The 24,790-nt window shown below is 38.2% G+C and overlaps 1 protein-coding gene across 1 annotated transcript in view; it reads left to right on the top strand.

The window, feature by feature from the left end:
- The window catches only part of LOC136872187 (spatacsin), a 206,301-nt gene that overhangs the window by 162,778 nt on the left and 18,733 nt on the right, over positions 1 to 24,790 (top strand). The window contains exon 28 of the mRNA XM_067146023.2: positions 18,843 to 19,121. Coding sequence (XP_067002124.2) covers positions 18,843 to 19,121 — 279 coding nt within the window. The remainder of the gene's footprint in view (positions 1 to 18,842; positions 19,122 to 24,790) is intronic.

Below are 24,790 nucleotides of genomic sequence, written 5' to 3'. Positions count from 1 at the left end.
GGGGAGGATTGCGTGTCCCAATGAAGCAGATAGCCGAGCCGCAGGTGCAACCATATCGGATGGGTATCGGTTGAGAGACCAGACTAACGAATGATTCATCAAAAGGGGGGTAGTAGTCTTTCGGAAGTTGCAAGGGCGGCAGTCTAGATGATTGACTGATATGGCCTTGTAATTATACTTAATATGGCTTAGCTGTGTTGATACTGCTACACGGCTGAAAGCAACGGGAAACTACAGCCGTAACTAACTCCCGAGAACATGCAGCTCTTTCTGTATGAATGATGTACTGATGATGGCCTCCTCCCGGGTAAAATATTCCGGAGGTAAACTAGTCCCCCATTCGGATCTCCGGGTCGGGACTACATGAGAGGTTGCGATCATCAGGAAGATGGATACTGACATTCTGCGAGTCGGAGCGTGGAATGTTAGAAGTTTGAATCGTTGTGGTAGATTAGAGAATCTGAAAAGGAAGATGGATAGGCTAAAGTTAGATGTAGTTGGTATAAGTGAAGTACGTTGGCAGAAAGAACAGGATTTTTGGTCAGGTGACTACCGAATTATCAACACAAAATCAAACAGAGGAAATGCAGGAGTTGGTTTAATAACAAGAAAGTAGGGCTCAGGTAAGCTACTACGACCAGCATAGTGAAAGAATTATTGTCGTCAAGATAGACACCAAAAAAATGCCCACAACAATAGTGCAGGTCTATATGCCTACTAGCTCAGCGGATGATGAGGAAATTGAAAGAACATATGAAGAGATAGAAGATTTAATACAATATGTAAAAGGTGACGAGAATCTAATTGTGATGGGAGACTGGAATGCAGTGGTAGGCCAAGGAAGAGAAGGTAATACAGTAGGAGAATTTGAATTGGGACAAAGGAACGAAAGAGGAAGTCGGCTGGTTTAATTCTTTAATTCTGCACTGATCATAATTTAGTCCTTGCCAATACTTGGTTCAAACACCACAAACGACGCCTTTATACGTGGACAAGACCTGGAGACAGTGGAAGGTATCAAATAGACTCCATTATGATTACGCAGAGATTCAGAAACCAGGTGTTGGATTGCAAAACTTTCCCAGGAACAGATGTGGACTCTGACCACAACTTGGTCATGAAATGCTTTGAAGAAAGGAAAGAATGCAAAAAGATGGCATCTAGACAAGTTGAAAGAAAAGAGCGTGAGGGATTGTTTCAAGGAACATGTTGCAAAAGGACTAAATGAAAAGGCTGAAGGAAACAATAGAGGAAGAGTGGATAGTCAAGAAAAATTAAGTCAGCAGGGCTGCTGCTGAGGAAATGTTAGGAAGGAAGAAAAGATCAACTAAGAATCAGTGATAACTAGACCTGATTGATGAACGACGAAAATACAAGAATGCTAGAAATGAAGAGGGCAGAAAAGAATACAGGTGATTAAAGAATGAAGTGGATAGAAAGTGCAAGGTAGCTAAGGAAGACTGGCTGAAGGAGAAGTGCAAGGATGTCGAAGAGTTGTATGGTCCTAGGAGAGGTAGATGCTGCATACAGGAAAATCAAGGAAACGTTTGGAGAAAGGGAATCTAAATGTATGAATATTAAGAGCATAGATGGAAAGCCACTTCTAGGGAAAGAAGACAAAGCAGAAAGATGGCAGGAACATATCCAACAGTTGTATCAAGGTGAAGATATAGATAATTCGGTTCTGGAACAAGAAGAGGCTGTTGATGCTGATGAAATGGGAGACCCAGTTTTGCGGTCAGAGTTTGACAGAGCTGTGAGCAACCTAAATAGGAACAAGGCACCTGGAATTGATGACATTCCCCCTGAATTACTGACTGCCTTAGGAGAAGGCAGAAACCAGCATGGCAAGGTTATTCCATTTAGTGTGTAAGATGTATGAGACAGAAGTCCCATCCGATTTTCGGCAGAATGTTGTTATACCTATTCCCAAGAAAGCCGGTGCTGACAGGTGTGAAAACTACCACACCATTAGTTATCTCATGCCTGCAAAATTTTAACACGTATTATTTACAGAAGAATGGAAATACAAGTTGAAGCTGAGTTGGGAGAAGATCAATTTGGCTTCAGAAGAAATGTAGGAACACGTGAAGCAATCCTGACTTTACGTCTGATCTTAAAGGATCGATCAAGAAGGACAAGCCCACGTACATGGCATTCGTAGATCTAGAAAAGGCATTTGATAATGTTGATTGGACCAAGCTATTTAAGATTCTGAAGGTGATTGGGATCAGATACCGAGAACGATGTATTATCTACAATCTGTATAAAAATCAGTCTGCAGTGATACAAATCGAGGGCTTTGAATAAGAAGCAGCAATCCAGAAAGGAGTGAGGCAAGGCTGCAGTTTGTCCCCCCTCCTTTTCAATGTTTACATAGAACAGGCAGTAAAGGAAATCATAGAGGAATTTAGAAAGGGAATCGCAATCCAAGGAGAGGAAAGCATTTGCCGATGATGTTATTTTGTCTGAGACTGCAGAAGATCTCGAGAAGCTGCTGAATGTTATGGACGAAGTCTTGGGTAAGGAGTACAAGATGAAAATAAATTTCAAAACAAAAGTAATGGAGTGCAGTCAAACGAAGGTAGGTGATGCAGGAAATATTAAATTAGGAAATGAAGTCTTAAAGGAAATAGATGAATATTGTTACTTGGGTAGTAAAATAACTAATGATGGCAGAAGTAAGGAGGACATAAAATGCAAATTCACTCAAGCAAGGAAGAGCTTTCTTAAGAAAAGAAATTTGCTGACTTCAAACATTGATATAGGAGTTAGAAAGATGTGTTTGAAGACTTTCGTGTAGAGCGTTGCATGGAAGTGAAACATGGACGATAACTAGCTCAGAAAGAAGGAGGATAGAAGCTTTTGAAATGTGGTGTTACAGAAAAATGCTGAAGGTGAGATGGATAGATCGAATCACAAATGAAGAGATACTGAATCGAATTGGCAAGAGGAGATTGATTTGGCTAAATTTGAAGAGAAGAAGAGATAGAATGATAGGACACATCTTAAGATACCCAGGACTTGTTCAGTTGGTTTTTGAAGGAAGTGCAGGTGGTAAGAACGGTAGGGGTAGACCAAGGTATGAATATGACAAGCAGATTAGAGCAGATGTAGGATGCAGTAGTTACATAGAAATGAAAAGGTTAGCACAGGATAGGGTGGCGTGGAGAGCTCCATCAAACCAGTCTATGGACTAAAGACTCAAACAACAACAACAATTATTATTATTATTATTATTATTATTATTATTATTATTATTATTATTATTATTATTATTATTATTATTATTATTATTATTATTATTATTATGACCCATCTGTTTTGCATAGAAGTAATGACGTGTCAGTGATTATTTAGAATACACTCATACATGAGGTTGACTTGAGGGCATGGGAAGCAGCTGGTAATACAGAGGCCATCCATGGTAGGTGCTAGGCAAAAGGAGAAAAAGTTAAACAAAAGAATCCAGAATTTAACAAGCAGGCATCAAGATATATTTTGAGTAAGCAAGCAGTAACAATAACTTTGACAAAGAGGACAGAAATTTAAAATCTGTTGAATGAGAGAGAGAGAGATGAAACAATATACAACTGAGTTAACGCTGAGGTAGATCAGCCGCATAGAAAATCCTTACACAGGTAATGTGATCATTCAGAAATATACACAATGATTGATTGATTTACAAATTTCCCTTCAAAGTACACTAGGTAAACAACAAGGGAATGAAAACCGAACACAATTTAGCAAAGTCCTGAATCCTATTACCAGAAGGGAAGGGACAGGGAAGAGGTATATTGTAGGAGGATTCGTCCTGCAAAAACAATTTATTGAATTTCAAACTTAGTATAACATATTAAAAGTTTAATGTTGGCTCCGTATTGGCGTCACTAAACAAACACAAATGTAAATGATCCCCCAATTCAATACATTATTTTATTTAGATAAAAGTTATTACCTGACAGCAAATACTAGTACATGTTTCATCCATTTATTGGACATATTCAGCTAAATACCATCAGTACAAAACCATTTACACTAAATTATTAAAGAGAACAGTGAAAATAAAAAATCTATGAGGGAACGAGTTCATGGCTCATTAAGATCTAGAATGAAACCCCAAATAAAAATATGAATAGAAAGTGCATCTATCAAGTCGTAAAACATCACACATATTACTGGCAAATTAATCGCTGTAGTCTTAAAATTGTTCTTTGATGTGTTGACCTGGGGTCACATGAATGATTCTAGGTATAAAATGTTTCTCTTTATAAACGACAGAAATTGCATCAAAAGTAATTTGATGGTCATTATGTATGGCATATTCTGCCACAGCAGACTTCTCTGGCTGGCAAAGACGTAGGTGCCTGCAATGTTCTTTAACCCTCATTGTTACCTTCGTGATGTGATAGAAATTGCTAAATTAAGGCCACGGCCGCTTCGTTCCAACTCCTAGGCCTTTCCTACCCATCGTCGCCATAAGACCTATCTGTGTCGATGCGACGTAAAGCCCCTAGCAAAAAAAAAAAAAAAGAAATTGCTAAACACCCAACTAATTTTAACAAATGTGATGGCTGTATACTGAGTAGATCATAGTTACCCTCCATATTTTACTCGTCAACATCTTTCTCCTTAACTCTGGAGGCCTTGGAATGAACTATATTTCTAACAGGGTCTCTCTATCTTGAGTCTGGTTACGATTGAGTGACAGTTGCCAATATATGCCTTGCTATTGCTCTGAAGACGATCCTGGTGGCAGGATCAAAACATGTTAAAAGAAGTAAAAAAACAACACAACAGTTCAACCTGACCATAAGGCAAATTAAAAATTATAGAACATGTTTTGTCTACTTTGTAGACATCTTCAGCTACATAATGCTTAATTAACAAGGACACATTCCTATTATCTTACTGTTAAAAATGCAACACGTTCATAAAACCGCAACAGGTCACAAATTCATTGGTATTGAACAAGATCTCAAAATTATAAATTATAAAAAGATTGAATAAGTGAAGGCTAATGAATAATTACGAGAGTTTCTACATATTTAAACTTTTTAATAAAGATAATAATTTAAACGATGTCTTGGAGCATAAAAATCCCTTGTATGACCATCTTTTACTTCATTTGAGAGATTTGGAAATGAAATGCTATTTTGCGGCAAATGATAATATTAAGGCAGAATGGCCGTGGTTACAACATGATGTCCCCTTCCAGTAAGTAGTAACAAATGATGAGACAGCTAAAGACATGCCCTCCCCCTCCTCTGCTTCTTCTCCTCCTCGCTACTGTATCGAACGAGACTCTGTGCATATGCGCCAGTACAACAATAGTCAGAGAGCCAGGGCACAGACCGGGAAACTGCTCTTTGGAAACATATCAAATAAGTAACTGTGTTTATACCAGACACAATGTATCTGTTTTAACCACATCTTCATATGCCGTCCTGACAATGTCCAACAACATTTCAGCATGATTTAACAAGCACCACGAGAGCATCTCTATTTATTACTTTGATTGATGTTGAAACAACATCTAGCAGTTCTCCGTCAGCTGGTGGTTATTTACAGCGGTGTCCAGTGACTTGCATCCGGCTAACACCACTCAAATAGATTTGGTGATGAACTATGGGATCAACATTTACCAGTTCCCGTTTACAATTGAATTAGTAATGATTAGCAGTATTAGAACTAACAGTTCTGTGAATATTAATACATGAAGGAGTCTTGATGATGAGCACACTCAAGATGCAAGAATTTAGAACCTAGTTATTTTCAAATTTACTCATAATTTCATCCCAGTTTTTAATGTCAATTTGTATATCTTTGTTTCATTTGTTTTATGCCAATTGTGTGCATGTACATTTTAGTTATTAGATGTTTTACATCAAGGCTGAAGATGGCCATCCCCGGCCGAAACTAGTCCCTAATTAATGTAATTTAGAATATTGCATATTATATTGAAAGGTGGACAATTACGACATTAATTTAACAATTATATTGTAATTACAATTCAATACGGATCAGAACCATGGAGTTTATTTCCTATGATAACTCGCGAAGATCGGAAGGTAAGCCACATCTTAATATTACAACAGTTATTCATACAAATAATTTCTTCGTATACATGTGTTTATACACTGTCCTTCCTTCGCGATTGCAGAACTGGTTGCAAGCCATCCATCAAAATTGCCAGCAGTTAAATACAGGACAGTACAAGATTCTCAACAAGACATTGGCTCTCTTTCAAACACAACAACAATAGCGTTCTAAAGAAAGACACCAAATTAATCGTCAGACTTACATATTCTAGCTAGATGTGCCACAAAAATTTTACAAGAAGTTTTTACATGACATATGAACCCAGTGTCAACGGCAAACATTTTAACTTTAAGCTATATTTGTTAACAGGATATTTTATTGAGAATAGTTTATGTACTATATTCCCTTTCCATCCACGAACGCCCCCTAGCTGCCCCCCACCTCTTTTTTTCCATGACACGTATTTTTTGGTATAATTAAGTTTATACATACACACACAGTAGGCCTACATACATCATCATTATAGACTGTTATGCCTTTCAGCATTAAGTCTGCAAGCCTCTGTGAATTTACTAAACATCATCACAATCCTCTATTTGCAACTAGTGCTGTAGCCTCATTCAGTTCTATGCCTCTTATCTTTAAATCGTTAGAAACTGAGTCTAACCATCATCGCCTTGGTCTCCCTCTACTTCTCTTACCCTCCATCACAGAGTCCATTATTCTCCTAGGTAACCTATCCTCCTCCATTCGCCTGACATGACCCCACCACCGAAGCCGGTTTATGCGTGCAGCTTCATCCATCGAGTTCATTCCTAACTTAGTCTTTATCTCGTCATTCCGAGCACCCTCCTGCGATTGTTCCCACCTGTTTGTATCAGCAATCATTCTTGCTACTTTCATGTCTGTTACTTCTAACTTATGAATAAGATATCTTGAGTCCACCCAGCTTTTGCTTCCATAAAGCAAAGTTGGTCTTCTGACTTCCTTCTTACAAAATACTGTTGAACCCCCTGCGGGTGGGGGACGCAGATGAAGAATACACCCACGGTATCCCCTGCCTGTCGTAAAAGGTGACTAAAAGGGGCAACCAAGGGATGATCAAATAAGAACCATGAAACTACTTGTAATTAGTACCATCATGCATGGAACACCATGGTAAGATAGGTAACTTGAAGGATCCACCTTTTCAATACAAATAAATGTTATAATGGTTGGTTACAACATGTTTACTTGGAACTAGTTTCAACGCTATTTAGCGTCATCTTCAGCCAAAATGTGGGAAATAAGCATAGGTACATACATACAAACATATACATTACACAAAATATTATAGCATTATGATTAAATAAAAATAAAAAGAGAAATACAATAGTGAATGGATATTCAATCACAAGTTCAGAACTTGGCAGTCATTCCACTGTATTTCTTTAGCCTTCATTGGCATATTATTGTTCTGTAATAGGTTCTATACTCTGCCTTGTCATATCCTCCTGCTGATTTCCGTATTTAGTCTCAGACTCTCCATTAACACATTGCTGACCGGATGCTTGAGCTTGTCACATACCCTGTGGACCAGACATATTATTCTATTGAGCATACTAAAAGTGCACATGATTATAAAGATGATGTACACAAATATTAAACTAGTCAAGATTTAATCTTTAAAGTTGATGGGTCTATCTTTATAAAACCATCTTCGGCGTCAGTTCTTACATCATCATTGTTTACATCATTGTCGTCATCAGAGTCACTTGAATAAATGAGCACACCATGTAAATTACGGCATGTAAGGGCTTCAATATCACTTCCACTATCACTCTCATATTCAGTTTCCACTAAACAATCACTATATCCATTTGAACGATGATCGGCATACAATTCTTCTAAAATATTGTTGTCAGTTAACACTGTATTCGTGAGCGCTCCATCTTATCATTGACTGAACCGGCAGAAAGAAAGTCAGCATTTCGAAACTAAATCAAAGAATAAAAGAAAAGTGGCAGATATAGGGGAAGGAGGGGAGGGTTGAGACGGAGGGAGGCTTGAGACACCAGTGATATCTCCTCGACATGTTATATGTTGGCAACACTTCTGCATGACAGTTGTAGCAATGTGCCACCAGAGTGAGCTGACGGAGTTTCATGGTGATTTCTGTTGAAGAGTGGAAGTTAGAGTGATAAATGTATTTTGAGATATGAGAAGTATTTTTTTGTGACGTGATATATTTTGAGTTTTTGTTTAAGTGAACACATTCTTAACAGCTGTTATAATTTCATCAGTGAACTTAAGAGGTAAGCTATAATTAAACAAACAATGAACTCTTTAGCTTTTGAGGTTATGTTTATTCGCGCAAATTTACATATACATGAGGTGCTGGGAGCCTTGAGACAGAATGTCTAAGGGTGCCTTGAGACACTGTCTCAAGCCTCCCCGTCACATGCAGTCAGAACTGAATATATAGTTTAGCACTGTAAATGGTACTTTGATAGTTTGCAAGTTTATCTATTCAGTTACCTATTATCCTTGGTTTACACTTGCTGTACTTCTTTACAGTATGCCATTCTTTTGGAAAAGTAAGTCTGGGAAGACGAGGACCAGTATTTCACCTGATAGACTTCAAAGTGCAGTTAAAGCAGTAATAGAAGGTGGAGCCGTACGCGAATCAGCAAGACGTTTCTCCATAGATAAACAGACTTTGAGCCGTTATGTTAAGAAATACAAAGCAACAGATGATAACAGCAAACAAAATCTAACATACAAACCAAACTATGTCACTAACCAAATGTTTTCGGATGAAGAAGAGAAGTTGTTAGAGGTTTATTTAAAAACAGCTTCCAAACTGCATTATGGATTGACATCAAAACAAGCTCGTCAGTTGGTTTATCAATTTGCAAAAGAAAATAATAAAGTAATTCCTGATGGTTGGCAGGAGGTAAAAATTGCTAGTTACGATTGGTTGCGGGGTTTCCTGAACGGACATAAATCTCTTTCTCTTCGTACACCAGAGAGCACAAGCTTGGGACGGGCTACAGGTTTCAACCGTGCCAATGTTGATTCATTTTTCAATAATCTATACATTGTAATGGAAAGGGAAAATTTTGGACCTGAACGTACGTTTAATGTAGATGAGACTGCCCTTACAACGGTGCATAAACCTGGGAAAATCATTGCATGTAAAGGGGAGAAACAAGTTGGTAAGGTTACGTCTGCCGAAAGAGGAACACTTGTCACATTGTGTGCTGCAGTAAATGCACTAGGGAATAGTGTTCCCCCATTTCTAGTTTTCCCTAGGGTGCATGTAAAAGATCACATGGCTAAAGGATCACCTCCTGGTACTAAAGTTGTTTGTCATCCTAGTGGCTGGATGACAGGGGAAAATTTTGAGCAGTTTCTAATTCATTTTAAGAAATATGTTTCATGTTCTAAAGAGAGAAAAGTGTTGCTTATTATGGACAATCACGAAAGTCATGTGACACCAAAGGGTCTAGATTATTGTAAGGATAATGGAATTGTCCTCCTTACATTACCACCGCACACAAGTCACAAACTACAGCCACTCGACAGGACAGTGTTTGGGCCGCTGAAGACTTATTATAACACAGCAGCAGACGAATGGATGATAAATCATCCAGGACGCCCAATTTCCATATACGAAATAGGGGAATTACTTGGGAAGGCATATCCCTTGGCATTTACTCCACAAAATGTAGTGAGCGGGTTCCAAAATACTGGAATTTATCCATTAAATAGGAACATATTTCGTGACGATGAGTTTCTAAGCTCATATGTCACTGATCGTCAGGAAGGTGACCCCAGCAGAGAAGAGAATGTTGCAGGTAGTCCTACCATGCAACAATTAGCTAAGTGTTGGCCTACACCAGCAAGTGAATCAAGTCCTCAGCCTTCAGGAAGTGTAGACAACGGAAGAATTGTGACACCAGAAGAGATACGGCCTTTTCCGAAGGCAGGTCCTAGGAAGAAAACTGTGGGAAGGAAACCTAAAAAATCTAGAATTTTGACAGACACTCCAGTAAAAAATGAAATACATCAGGAGTTTGAAGCTCGTATTTCAAAGAAAAGGAGGCTGAATTTCAATCCAATTAATAATAAAAAGGTGAAGAAATCTAAGCTTGAACTTTCAAAAGAAAATGAATCATCCAGTTCAGATGAGGATTTTAATATAGCCTCAGAAGACTCGTTAGATTTTACTACTTTCAGGGAGGAGGTATTGGCAACTGATGACTTTGATCCCACACCTGAAAACATTGAAATTGGGGACTTTGTGCTCGTTAAATTTGCAAGCAAGAAGAGCATTGTTTATTATGTTGGATCAGTAGTAGTTGTAAACCGCAGTGACAATGAATACAAAATTAAATTTCTGAAACGTTGTGCAGGTGGTAAGACATTCATCTATCCCGAAACTGAAGATGTGAGTTATGTTATAGCTGAGGATATAATTATGAAACTGGAAAAGCCAATAACTGTTGGAGGAACACAGCGTGCTCATAAGCAATTCATATTCGATGTTGATTTTTCATCATACTGTGTGCAGTAGATTTATATTTCAGGTCTCCATTGGAAAAATATGTATATGCATTTTGTGCACAAGAAATATCTTTTAATGTCCACAGTTTCAGTTCCAATGATTTTTATAATTTTGTACTATTACTTACTGCAGTTCTGTAAATTACCACATGTGTCTCAAGCCTCCCATACATGTGTCTCAAACCTCCCTTACTAAGGGTGGTTTGAGACATAATGTAGTGTGTCTATTTATGAATATTTTTTAGCTTTTCTTGAATATCTAACAGTTTAAGAAAATAACACACTCAAGAGGAAGGTATAGGGAACTGACTGCAACAGTTGATAATTGAAAGAAATTCAGAAAATTGGTTTAAAAAAATAAAATGTAAATTTTGTCTCAACCCTCCCCTCCTTCCCCTACATCTATGATTTATTTTACTCAATATGCAAGTCCGTAATAGTTCAATGTATGGTCAAGAGACGCACAGGGAGACAACGATGACGTGAATAAAACCAAGATTTCTTGGAGCTTGTCACCCATGTGTTAATTCGCTAAGTATTTGTCTCTCCCACCAACATCCAAGGAATTCAACTTGCTCTCAGTAAACTCAAACCTGGCAAGGCTCCTGGCCCATATAACATTCCTCTGGAATTGATTCAAAGTGGAGACCTACCTCTAAAGAGCAGACTTCATAGCTTATCCTCTTAATATGGGAAACCTGCAAAATACCTGGTGACCTTAAAAATGCCATTATTGTTACTCTTTTCAAAATAGGTGATCGTAGTGTTTGTGGCAACTCTCAGGCTATAACATTGCTATCTATAGCAGGTAAAATTCTTGCTAGAATCTTGCTGAATCACCTGCAGATTATTTCCAAAAGGATCCTACCAGAGTTGCAGTGCAGTTTTCGAACGTCCAGAGGTACAACAGATATGATCTTCTGTGCAAGGCAAGCCCAGGAAAAATACAGAGAGCAACAGGCTCCTTTATACCTAGTGTTCTATCACATGGAAAGGGCTTTCAACTCAGTCCCATGACCAGCTATGTGGACAGAACTGAAACACTTTGGCTGTCCACAGCATTTTGTTAATCTGGTCAAGGCTCTTCATGATGACACGTCTGGACAAATCATTCATCACAATATTATCTCTGATCCATTTCCAATCACTCATGGATTGAAACAAGGTTGTGTGCTTGCTCCAACTCTTTTCACTCTTTGTCTAACTGCCTTGTTATATGGAACATCTACAGACGACGAAGGTGTAAAGGTCAGATATTGCTTCAATCTGGCTAGACTTCGCTCCCAAACGTTTACTAAGATTTCCTCCGTTATGGAATTACAATATGCATATGACGCTGCCGCACCTGTTCTCACACCTGAGGAGCCACAATAGTCAGTCAGTTGTTTCAAGTGTGCTTGCGATCGTTTTGGTCCCTCCATTAATGTTCAGAAAACCAAAGTACTCGCACAGCCTGCACCTGGGTCGAACCTCCCAGTTTTCAATATCTTCATTACGGATACTCCACTGGAGCAGGTCAACCACTTTTTATATCTAGGATGTATCCTCTCAACAAATGCTAACTTCTCACAAGATGTGGATAGGAGAATTGGTGCTGCCCACTCAGCATTTGGACATTGATCCCATCGTGTCTTCATGAATAACGACCTTAAAATGCATACAGTAAAACCTCGTTAATTCGAAGTCGTTGGGACTCAAAAATCGGACTTCGAATTACGTGATTTCGAATTAACCGCCAATTCGCAATTCAGAAGTACCAACCCTTGCCGCATTACGAAATATTCTAAGTCCCGTTACTGCATGCAGTTAACCTTGATTCACAGTTTATACCTTTCAAATGCCATAAAAAAAAGAACTATTTCCAAAATGTATCCAAAAAAGGTGCATTTACAGTATTCAAATAATGCACTTTCATATCTCACTGGCAAATATAACCTCATGCAACGAAAGAAAGGAAAAAAAAAAAAAAAAAAAGCACGATTCAAAGACGAGGAGAAATCTATTCTGGCTCCCATGTGTAAGTGCTTTATTCATTGGAGATTGGAGTACTATACTGTATGCATTTTAGATGCCTTGTATTTACACAGAAAGTACCCGATGCCCTTAAAATCAAACTTTCCTATGACTCTATCTTTGTACGATTTCCCGCCATGGCACTTCTCTCGTACTTCAGAAATGTAAACACTTGCCGCGTCACAAAGTATTCTAAGACCCATTAATAAATTCAATCCGAAATGTATCCAACAAGGTGAATTTACAATGTTCAAATAATGCACTTGGATAAATCACTGACGAACATAACCTCACGCAACGAAAGAAAAGCAATCACACAATTCAAAGACAAGGATAAATTATGCTGCTTCCACCGTGCAAATGCATTATTTTTTGGATATCTGTACTGTTTGCATTTTTAGATGCTTTGTATTGGGATGGAAAGTGTCCGACGCCCTTAAAACATTGTAGGTTATCGAACTTTTCTATGACGAGGGGATAAAGTTTCTCGCTTCCATGTCAACGCACTACAATGACCCCATCTCCGACCCTTGTACGATTCCCCGGCTGGCACTTTCTCCTTTAAAACCATAAGACCGTTTGGGCTCACATTAAAATAAAGCAATGCAGTTTCATCGGCAATGACAGTATTGTTCGGTGCCTACGAATTTATTATATGAGCCACGCTTTTTTGTCAACTGTCGGCATCGCCAGTGTTCGCACATTTTGTTTTCCCACACACTGCCTGTTGCGTGATGTTACGGCGTTCCTTAAAAGGTTGAATACAAAATAATTCCGATTTCATTCAACTTGCCAAACATGAAGCGCGCTGTAGACCCACCGAAGTGAGTGTAAGTGCGGAAAGCTACCACTCCACGTTCCGAAACATGCGTTCTATTATGACGCGGATAAATTTCGAGTTGCAATTACTCTGTAACATACTATTGTTTTAAAATGTAAAGGCAGTTTCGAATTAAAAGTCTGAATATCGGTAATGGGGCCGACATTGTACTTCGAATTACGAATTATCTGTATTTCGAATTAAACAATTTAAATAACATGCAAAACTGTATCTCATGTTTTCGGGAACGAGAGCTTCTTCGAATTACGTGGGATTTTGAATTAACCGATTTCGAATTATCGAGGTTCTACTGTACCAAGATCATGGTTTACCATGTTGATGTCATATCAACACTGCTTTAAGGTTCTGAAACTTGAACACTCTACCATCATGATATCAAAAAGCTAGAGCACTTCTATTTGCAAAAACTTGGACCCATCTTGAACATCAAATGGGAGGACCGTGTCATCAACCTTGCAATTATTGAGAAAGCACATGCTACAAGCATTGAGGCTACCATCATTGACCACTGTCTTAGATCACATGAGTGAAACCAGGCTTCCTCGTCAACTCCTGTACGGTGAACTCTGCTCCGGTACAAGACTTCATGGAGCCCCTTTGAAGCATTTCAAGGATCAGCTAAGGCATACCATGAAAAGAGCTGGAATTAACATTCAATCCTGGGATGCGTTGCTGAGAATTGTACACTTGGCGCCATGCTGTTTCTACATCAGTTACGGTGTTTGAAGAGGAGAGACAACAACATGAAAAGGATAAATGGCAAGCACAGAAGCAATAGAGTAAAATTAATGTAATATTTGGGTCCACCTTTTCAATACAAAATGTAAAGAGTTTAAATTACATAAATGATTAAGGACTAGTTTCGACCTAGTACTAGGTCATCGTCAGCCTAAAGCAAAATTAAAACACAAATACTGAAGAAATTAAACAATGTAAAGACACGTAAGGTCTCGTAAAAGTACATACCACGTGAGATATTGTGCAGCACTATGTTAACAAATAACTCTCTGAAAGAGATTCATAATAAGTCCAGTGCACATTAAAAAGATGTTGTAGATGCTGGCTTCTTAAATTTGCTGCTGTATATTCGAAGAACAACTGAGATGAAGTTACGTCATTTTCTAAGATATTCATAGACATAAAAACACATGGATGCTGGAAAGGCTCATCAGTTTTTTTGGAACTTGAAGGAAGGTAATTGTTGCGCATGGAGGCTTAAGAAACCAGAGATGCGCTACATTATGTTAAAAAATAGAGATCCATAAAAAGGTCCAGTCCGCCGTATAAAAGTAACAAGTTGTAAAAGTAATCCTTAAGTTGTTGGTCATGGAAATCGAAAAAGGTTAGTTTTCAAGCGATGCTGAAAAATCAATTGAAATTACAGTACCGTAACATTGTCTTCTCAAGATGTTTATAAACTTAAAATAAATTTAAAGTTAAAAACTTCATGATTGTTCCGTATTGAATAGAGAAATAAGAAGATGTACAATATTATAGGGAAGGATCCACCTTTCAGTACTCCGTAGTAAGTTGAACTAAAAAGTAGTTACAACCTGTTTATTGGGACCGGTTTCAACACATTTCAAGTGTCATCATCAGCCAATTAGCGAAGATCTTAAAACAACTAATATATTGAACACAGGCAAAAAATTAACATTGTATCATATCGTAGCAATTCAGTTAATGTTCAAAACACAATCACTCTCTTGTGATTATTGTGTTTTGAACATTAACTGAATTGCTACGATATGATACAATGTTAGTTTTTTGCCTGTGTTCAATATATTAGTTGTTTTAAGATCTTCGCTAATTGGCTGATGATGACACTTGAAATGTGTTGAAACCGGTCCCAATAAACAGGTTGTAACTACTTTTTAGTTCAACTTACTACGGAGTATTGAAAGGTGGATCCTTCCCTATAATATTGTACATCTTCTTAAAATAAATGTCGATGCGAAGTAAGATGCTAGAAGAAAGCTCTTCTGTTTCTAGAATCTTGAAGGACGTTGGATGTTACGTGAAGAGGATTAACATATATGGAGTTAAATGAAGGTGGATATAAAATTCGCAGTTCAATGCGGACCAGTCTCACCCTCTCCCAGCCATTCCATGTGATCTGTGTGGACGTATATTTCATGCCAGGATTGGGCTGCTAAGTCATATGAAACATGTACACAAAGCATTGTGAGTGTGAAAATGTAAACTGCTGAAGAATATGTTTCCTTGCATACGAGCTACAGCTGCCTCCACCTTTGCTCCTTTTCCCTCTCTCTCCTTTTGTCATAATTCATCATAAACAGTTGGTAAATAACAAACCAACCATGCATCTTGGTAGATGTGCTACGAGCCCAAATTAGCACACTGGGGCGAAACACTGGCAACCAGGAATGAGTTTAGCTGGAAAATTTATAATGTCCAATAATGGATCAACTATATTGGTTTTATAAATTTACTCATTTGGAACAAATATTTCAGGTTCCTTGTGGGAATCAACATCTATATCATAATCTCTCTTTGCTAAAGAAATCCCACCCAAAACTTTTTTGTGTGGGGCTGGAATTGTACCGAAGTTTGCAAGGAAAAAATATATTACTTTATGTTGTGTTTCTCTTTTAGCATAGAAACATAAAGTGGCTATCACTGCTAAGTGAGACTAAATATGGTATCATGAGGCTTTCAGAACTATTTGTTCAAAAATGTTTAACATTTTAATTACTTTCAGCATTTACCATTTACTTTTCAAAATAATTGATTCTTAAAATTTTCAATAAGACTAGATCTCTTTGGAGAAAGTGCATCTTCGCATTTGCTGAAAAGATGCTCTGCTGTGGGGGAACTTAAAGTAATGACTGTGTTTAATTTCAAGAACATCCCCAGCAGTGGTGTCTGTTGTAGGATAACTTTGATGTCTATGGAAGTACTGGAGAGGTAAGAATGTACCTCATTCAGAACTGGTGAAGCTACAGGTTTTGCTGTAGTAAAACTGAGAAGTCACTTTCATCATCACTTAATTTCTTCTGCTTCTGCTTGCATGCAATGTATCAGGCGTCCACAATTAAAGTTATGGTATTCATTGCGGTACAACACGGGCTATAACAATTGTAGGAGTCTGAAATTTCATAGATAGGCGCTCACGAATTATGCCACAAAATTATTTGTTCCAAGTTTTGCCACCAGGCAAAAATATGGTACTGTAAGCAATGGTAGTGGTCACAGAAAAAAGGCAGGAAAGATCAAACACATGATAATGGTGGTTCTGGGAGGTTTGTTAGCATTTATGGTTACAAACACTGTTCAATATGGCCTCCAAACTCAGCAACATGCTGCATCCATAACACAGCACGGTCGACAGTTGCCCTCAGCATGTCGGGTGGAATCAGAGCGACATGTCGTCGTATGCTAGCCTTTAGATCGGGCAGAGATCGGACATGTCCCTGATAGACACGATCTTTCAAATATCCCCACAACCAGAAGTCACATAGATTTAGGTCAGGAGACCTCGAAGGCCACATATCTAGATAATTCGTAGAGATAATGCCATTACTGAAGATTTCTCGAAGAAATTCTTTCACCTGGTGAGCGATATATGATGTTGCAGTATCTTGCATGAAAATAATGGTGTGATCACAGTTGTGTTCCTGCAAGACTGGAATCGTGCATTGCACAAGGAGGTCTGTTGCGGCTATTGTACTGGCAACTCCCCTACTGCATTTCATTCGTCATTTGTCACAGTTAATAAACTTAACCATGATAGGTTAATATTGTGTTTGGTTCGTATTGACTGGTCTGAATGTGTAATATAACTATTTATAATAGTTTATTTAAATCCGCCTTGATCAATACACTCATTAAATGAAAGAAACGTTATTAATTAAACCATACATGTTTCGGGAAATCTCAACCATTCCCTTCATCAGTGGTTAGATCAAAGAATAACACAATATGACACAATCTTTTGTTTTACAATTTGAAGGAGTATTGTGTCCCAATACATCATATCAAAGAGTAAAGAGAACTTATGAAATATTATAAAAAAATGATCAATACATACAATTTTGGTTGAACTGAATGAGAACACTACACAGATTTAGGATCTTCAAGTTTGTCTTCTTTTCTTCTTCTTTTTGTTCCTTAAATGATTATATGCTAGCCTAAACAGTGGGTTATCTTCTGTACTTTTCTCATTTAAACTTGATTCAGAATTACATTTTTGTGTAAGGTAAATTTCTAAATTTTCCAAAACATTCATCAGTTTTCCCTTTTTGGTCGAATGTAATAATTTCATGTCATTGGAAATGTCTGTAAATTTATGATTCATTTCAACCATATGTTCTCCCATTGCCGAATATCTTTTATGTTTGACCACATTAACGTGTTCTTTGTACCTTATAGCCAAACTTCTTCCGGACTGTCCTATGTATCATTGTTTACATGTTTGGCATGTTAATTTGTAAATTCCTGATTTATTAAATATACATTTATTCTCTATTTTATCTGAATTGAAAATTATCTTATTAGTATTATTATCCGTTTTGTATGTGACATTGATGTTACAACGAAGATTCACTACACAAAAGAAATCAACATGCAACCAAGCAACAATTAAGGAACTGACACAACGCAGTTCTACTGGAAGAACATTTTGACGTCAGAGTTACAGCATATAGCACATTCTGACCGCTTACAGCGCCATATTTTCGCCTGGTGGCAAAACTTGGAATTAATACTTTTGGTGGCATAATTCGCAAGCGCATTGCTTAGTTATTTACAAAATTTCAGACTCCTACGATCATTACAGCCCGTGATGTGCCGCGCTGAATATCATGACTTTAACATCAATTCCAAGAAATTACGAATAAAATTTACATTTTGTAAAAAGTAGTAAGAATTACTAAAAATGTATTCCTTACAAGTAATTTGATTACTTTTACTCAATTACTTCCCAACTCTGGTTACAGTCACCTAAGAAAATTCCTTATTTTTCAACTCCTCTTTTTTAACATAAAATAATTTGGATGAACTTTATTTTCCTGTTGAAAACTGGACTGTATAATTTTTTAAAAGTTTTAACTGTCTCATATTTAGGACTCTTACTCTAAGTAGAAGCAATGCCAGATCTAGTTCAAATACACATGTACCCCAACCTCTCACTAGTATTAGGCTCATGGCAGGGAAGTAGAGATTCCAAGTGTCTTATTTTATTACAGTCTGACCGATCTGGGAATACAATGCTTCATTTCTATACTGTTTGTCTTGCTGTATTTACCTTGTTTAAATGAACTGAATTCTTTCTTTGACTTAGATGTGTGATTAATTTATAAGTTAAACAAGAGAGCTACTTTTACACTGTAAAAACACAAGAATATTTTTTTAACATGTATAAATATTTTTATGGTAGGTACCTGGTTTGAAGCTGGCTTTTCTGGAGTTTATAAAGATGCACTGTCCAGACGACCACAAGTTGTTCCAGATAGCAGCCCTCCATTTTGCCATGTTTGGTGAAGTTGCTCTATCATGGGCTCAAGATGGCAAATCTAAAATTGAAACTTTATTGACTCTAGCTCAGCTAAATCAGTCCAGTGATGCGCCAACTGTTCTCACGAACACTGAGAATACAAAGCAATTCCTGTCTGCAGCCATGGAATGTTTTCGACATGCAGCTGAGTTCTACTTACAGGTATATGTTTCCTGATCTTATTGTGTGTGATGTTTCATACTCAGTGCTGGTCACTCAATGTATATAACCCTGTAATGCTTTGCATGACATATTAGACACAGAATTGGGATTGAAATCAATCGATCATCACTGATCTGTGGCAGGTGGCAGATTCCCTAGTTTTTTGTTAAATGATTTCAAAGAAGTTACAGACCATCATAGATGTTAGATGTTAGGGGTAGAAACACTTGTATTTCAGTATCAGTGTCCTCATGAACTGCACTACAAGCATTAATATTTTTTTTTGGCAATAAATTTAATAACAATTGACAAAAACCATCTAAGAAAAAATTAGAAGGACTGAAAACTTCCAAAAATTACAAAATGTAAGGAAAACTTTGAGTTAATGCGTGTTGTAAAATATGTTTTGGTACTTTCTATAGCTGAATATCTATCTTTTATAAAATTGAAATGAATATTGGAAAACTGGTACATTTTAGAGAAATAGATTAAGATTTTACATGAGAAATTAGTGTTCCACTTCTTTTTTGCCGGTCATTGTATATATTGAGGAAATTATAATCATCTGATGTTTTAAGGTTTCAAATTTTGGTAAATACTATTTTATTACTTTCTTGACCTTATTCTGATTTGTGGACTTTTTTTTTACTTAGATGAGAGGACAATAACTATTGAGAGTAGATGTCATAGCTTTAAAGAAACTTTTTCTAGCTGAACCCTGTCCTTGATTTCCCATTTATATCTCTTTCATCTCTTTTAAAGCCTGATTTATTTATTTATTTATCATATGATGAAAGGAGGAATATCAGCTATTTACAAGTGTAGAGGCGCGCAGATGTGAGCTTGCATCCGGGAGATAGTAGGTTCGAATCCCACTATCGGCAGCCCTGAAAATGGTTTTCCGTGGTTTCCCATTTTCACACCAGGCAAATGCTGGGGCTGTACCTTAATTAAGGCCACGGCCGCTTCCTTCCAACTCCTAGGCCTTTCCTATCCCATCGTCGCCATAAGACCTATCTGTGTCGGTGCGACATAAAGCCCCTAGCAAAAAAAAAAAAAGCTATTTACAAAATATGTACAAAAATACACACACTCTCAAGTTCATAAAATTATTCACAATACTATGTCCAGATGGTTAATCCACTCAGCGGCTCCTTGTGTTAGGTTGTGGAGATCCTTCATTGAGCCTCTAAACGCTCTGAGGGGACATTCCAGCACTATGTGATCCATGGTTTGCTGTTCTTCACCGCAGTCACAATGAGGAGAGGACTTCCATCCCCACTTGTTTAGTATTGCCCCGCATCTTCCTTGGCCGGTCCTTATCGTGTTCAGTACACACCACTGTCGTCAAGGTGAATGAAAGCCTGCGGGCTGCTCCCAAGGAGTTTTAATTAAGTAATGATGTGTCAGGGAGTTTTGGCTTTGCCACTGATTTTTCCATGCATCTAGTATTTTGAAGTTATTGTCTTGCAGGTTGATTGCTGTTCGCCACGATGGTTGTCTGGACTTTAATCGCTGCGGTAATGATACTGGACAATCTGAATGTATTGGTAACAGTGGGTTGCTTTCAATTTTCTTCCATGTGTTCAGCAATGACTGAGATCTTCTTAGGGGTGGGGGTGGAATGTTACTTATAACTGATAACCAGTGCGTGTTAGTAGATTGAATACATCCTGTGATGAGGCGCATTGCTTGATTGAGCTGTGTGTCAATTATTTTGGTGTGAGCACTGTTTAACGATGTAGAACAGCAGTATTCTGCAACTGAGTACGAAAGAGCCAGAGCTGTGGATCTAAGGACTGATGCATTGGTACCCCAGGTGGTCCCTGTTAACTTCTGTAATATGTTGTTCCGGGTTTTAATTTTAGCTGCTACATTCTTGAGATGCATTTTGTATGTCAGTGATCTATCCAGGGTCACCCCTAGGTATTTAGGGTTACTGCAGCATTGGAGAATCTCATCTCTGAAACTGACTGTAGGATTGTAATTTGCATGTTTGTTCCGTAGATGGAAAGTTGATACAACTGTCTTTTGAGGATTCGGTAGAAGAGAATTATGTTTGAAGTATTCATCCAATATCATCAGATCTGCTGTTAATGTTGCTTCAGCTTCGGGGAAGCTTTGATCCTGGGCTATCAAGGCAATATCATCAGCGTAAATAAATTTCTTGGACTTGGTATTTGGAAGATCGTATGTGTACAAATTAAAAAGGAGTGGAGCCAACACAGAGCCCTGTGGGAGCCCATCATTTATTTTGTGCACCCGACTTGTAGAGTTTTCTGAAAACACTTGGAAATACGTATTGCTCAGCATATTGCCTATTAGAGTGGTTAGTTTCCGACAAGAGATGATACTAATGAATTTGAGCAGCAGTTTGTCATGCCAAATGGTATCATAAGCAGCAGTTAGATCTAAGAAGATACCCATGCTTATCAGCTTCTTCTCAAAGCTATTTTTGATATGAGTTGCTACTGCTAGCACCTGTTCCTCACATCCTCTTCCTGGTCTAAATCCAGCTTGTTCTATAGGGACAACCTTGTTGATAGCTGAGGAGATTCTATTGTAGATCAGTCTCTCTAGCAGCTTGAATGTGACACTAAGGAGTGCAATAGGGCGGTAGTTTTCAACTTTTGAAGGGTCTTTGTTTGGCTTTAGTATAGCAATGATCTTGGTTTTCTTGAATAGTGGAGGCAGATGACCTGTTTCTACAATGTTGGAAAAGAATGTGTTCAACCATCTGAGAGTAGCTGGACCACAGTGTAACAGAAATTCGGGGTAAATGCCATCAACACCTGCTGCCTTTCCAAGTTTCATGTACTTCATAGCTTCTATAGTCTCTTCTAGTTTAAATGGGGGCAGAGAACTCAGATGATTGTAGAGCTGACCTATTCCTTTTATTCAATTGATGTCTGACTTCTTTTATGATATGTTTTTCCTTTCTTGACTTGGAGGTAGTGATCATGTGTTTGGCCATATCATCTAAGTTTATGTTACATTTTTGTCTGATAGTATTTTTTGCCATATCCAGTTTCCGGATTAAGGACCAGGCCTTTCTGCTGGAGTGAATATGGTCCAAGGATTCTACAGTTTCTTGCCATTTATTTTGTCTGTTTTCATTTAGTGATGCAGAAGGACAGAGGCAGTTGCAGAATCACCATTGACTTCATATTCCTTGAGAAGCTTTTCGCTGTCTTCATTCCAGCCAGGGATGTATTCTTTGCGGTAACCTCTTGGTATGCATCGTTTTGCTCCACCTTTTAGTATACCAATAAATCTGCTGTAGTTGTTGAGAGTGGGTTTTATCAATCTTATATTGGAGTCAGTCTGCTTTGAAAATTCTGTCCAATTTGTTTTGTTGAAGTTCCATCGTGGTCTCGGGTAGGACAGGATAATGGGTATGAACAGACCTGTCTGGAGAATTACTGGCCGGTGCTGGGTGTGAGGGAACCTGGCTAGTACTGTGCGATGTACCTCATTGGGAACGTTAGGAGACTGTGTAATGAAGCACAGGTCAGGTGTATAGCCATAATTCCATCGTGCAGAGATAAAAGTTGCTTTATCTCTAGCATCATAAACGAGTTTGAGGTTTTCTGTATCCATCCAGTCAACAAGTTTTTGTCCATTTTCATCACACTCCTGATATCCCCAGAGAGTATGATGGCTATTGAAATCTCCAATGTAATAGACAAGGAAAATGTTCCACCGATCAATACATTTATTGTAAATGAATTATTGCACTAGTACCCATTTCGACCTATCTTGGCCATCATCAGCTAGCACACAAATTTACAGTCATAGGACAAAATTACAAAGATGTTACGTAAGAGCATCCGGATGTCTAATGAAAAATGGAAGTAAAATATATTGCAGTATGTTGCATTAAAAATATCTCTGATTAAAAGTGGTGATGGTTAGAATAAACTAAAACCTATTGATTGAGCATGGACGTGAGTACATAAACACATTAAAATATATATGCCACATCATAAGACACTAAAAAAAAAAATTTAAAAAAAAATTTTAAAAAAAAATATAGCACCGGGCGAGTTGGCCGTGCGCGTAGAGGCGCGCGGCTGTGAGCTTGCATCCGGGAGATAGTAGGTTCGAATCCCACTATCGGCAGCCCTGAAGATGGTTTTCCGTGGTTTCCCATTTTCACACCAGGCAAATGCTGGGGCTGTACCTTAATTAAGGCCACGGCCGCTTCCTTCCAACTCCTAGGCCTTTCCTATCCCATCGTCGCCATAAGACCTATCTGTGTCGGTGCGACGTAAAGCCCTTAGCAAAAAAAATATAGCACATTAAACACATTAAAATATGGTATACAGTGAAACTCGGTTAAGAAGTTCCCGCATAAGAAGTTTTCCCGCCTAAGAAGTGTGATATTCTTGGTCCCTTGATCAATTGCATTAAGACATATGTATATTTTTCCCGTTTAAAGTGTTCTGTTGTAAATATATTTCCTGCTTAAACAGTTCAGATTTTAGAGCCCCTTGAGATAGAAAACGTCCGCTCAAAGCAGCCCGTGGTTAGAACCCTCCAGTCTCCGCGCAAGTTGCACCCTGTGTTAGACCGTGCGCGCGCTCGCGGTGTGTGTCTGGTGTCACGGAACATGTGCGGGCCTGCCACGGCCATATGACGTCACGCTATGACAACACAGACAGCAGATGATCACTCTCGACTTGTGGAATCGAATCGAACCAACAGTCAAAATTTCCACTCCACCGTTCCATCTAGCGGAATAAAATCGAACGGGATTCTACGTAAGAAACAAAGTACGCAATGAATGATTTGATAAAACTTTAATGCAGTAATTTGCGGGCCGCGACAGGGTGAAGTCATTAATCGAGGTGGCCTAAACATTAATTAAAAACCGTAAAGTGCATTTGCCCACAACATTACTGTTAACCTACCACAAAACTGAATATTCTAACCTGTCTGATTTTTCATTCCCTTGCTTATTTCCTTCCAGGCATTCTGTTTTACGTTGTTGCAATAATACTTGCGGGCCTTGCCGTAGAGGAAATTACGTTTTTGAACTAAACTGATAAGATTTTCCGTGTCTATTACTAGTGAGGTGAATAAAAACAACTTCGCGACTCTATGCAGGAAACAGCCAATTTGCCAGCAGTAGGGATGGGCCACTCGATCGCCTGCTCGAGCAGGCTCGAGTGCTGACGTCACGAACTGGTGTGTCGAGCGTGGTCGAGCCAGATCGAGCAACACGGAATTCCCTCGTGACCTAGGCTTGCATGTGCGCTAAGCAGGAGTGTGTGTTAGGGCTTGAGCTACAATTCCGTCTGCACTCATTCACGTTGATATTCACCTTCCGGCACTACGCGTAGAGTAGAAGTAGAATCATTAGCGATAGCGTCCATTCTACAGAAATACATACGTACCGTAAGTCATAGTGGACGCATCAGTTTATTAAATCCATATATGCCAATAATTACTTTTTTTATCAAATAGAAGTGACTGCTCGACATGGCGATGAGCTCTGCATAGTGATAGTATTTGTGTGGCTTTCCTTTCGTTACTTGGTCGCTACTTCCATTTTTGTTCTTCTGAACATTGTATGTATCATTTTAATAATATATTCTGTTCAGTTTTATTATAATGCTATATTTACTATTTCTCCTACATAATAAAAAAATGTGAACAGACCTGAA

The sequence above is a fragment of the Anabrus simplex genome, chromosome 4 (genome assembly GCF_040414725.1).
Source record: "Anabrus simplex isolate iqAnaSimp1 chromosome 4, ASM4041472v1, whole genome shotgun sequence".
Lineage (NCBI taxonomy): Eukaryota > Metazoa > Arthropoda > Insecta > Orthoptera > Tettigoniidae > Anabrus > Anabrus simplex.
Note: the sequence above shows the minus strand (reverse complement) of the source record. Positions and strands in the feature narration are given on the sequence as shown.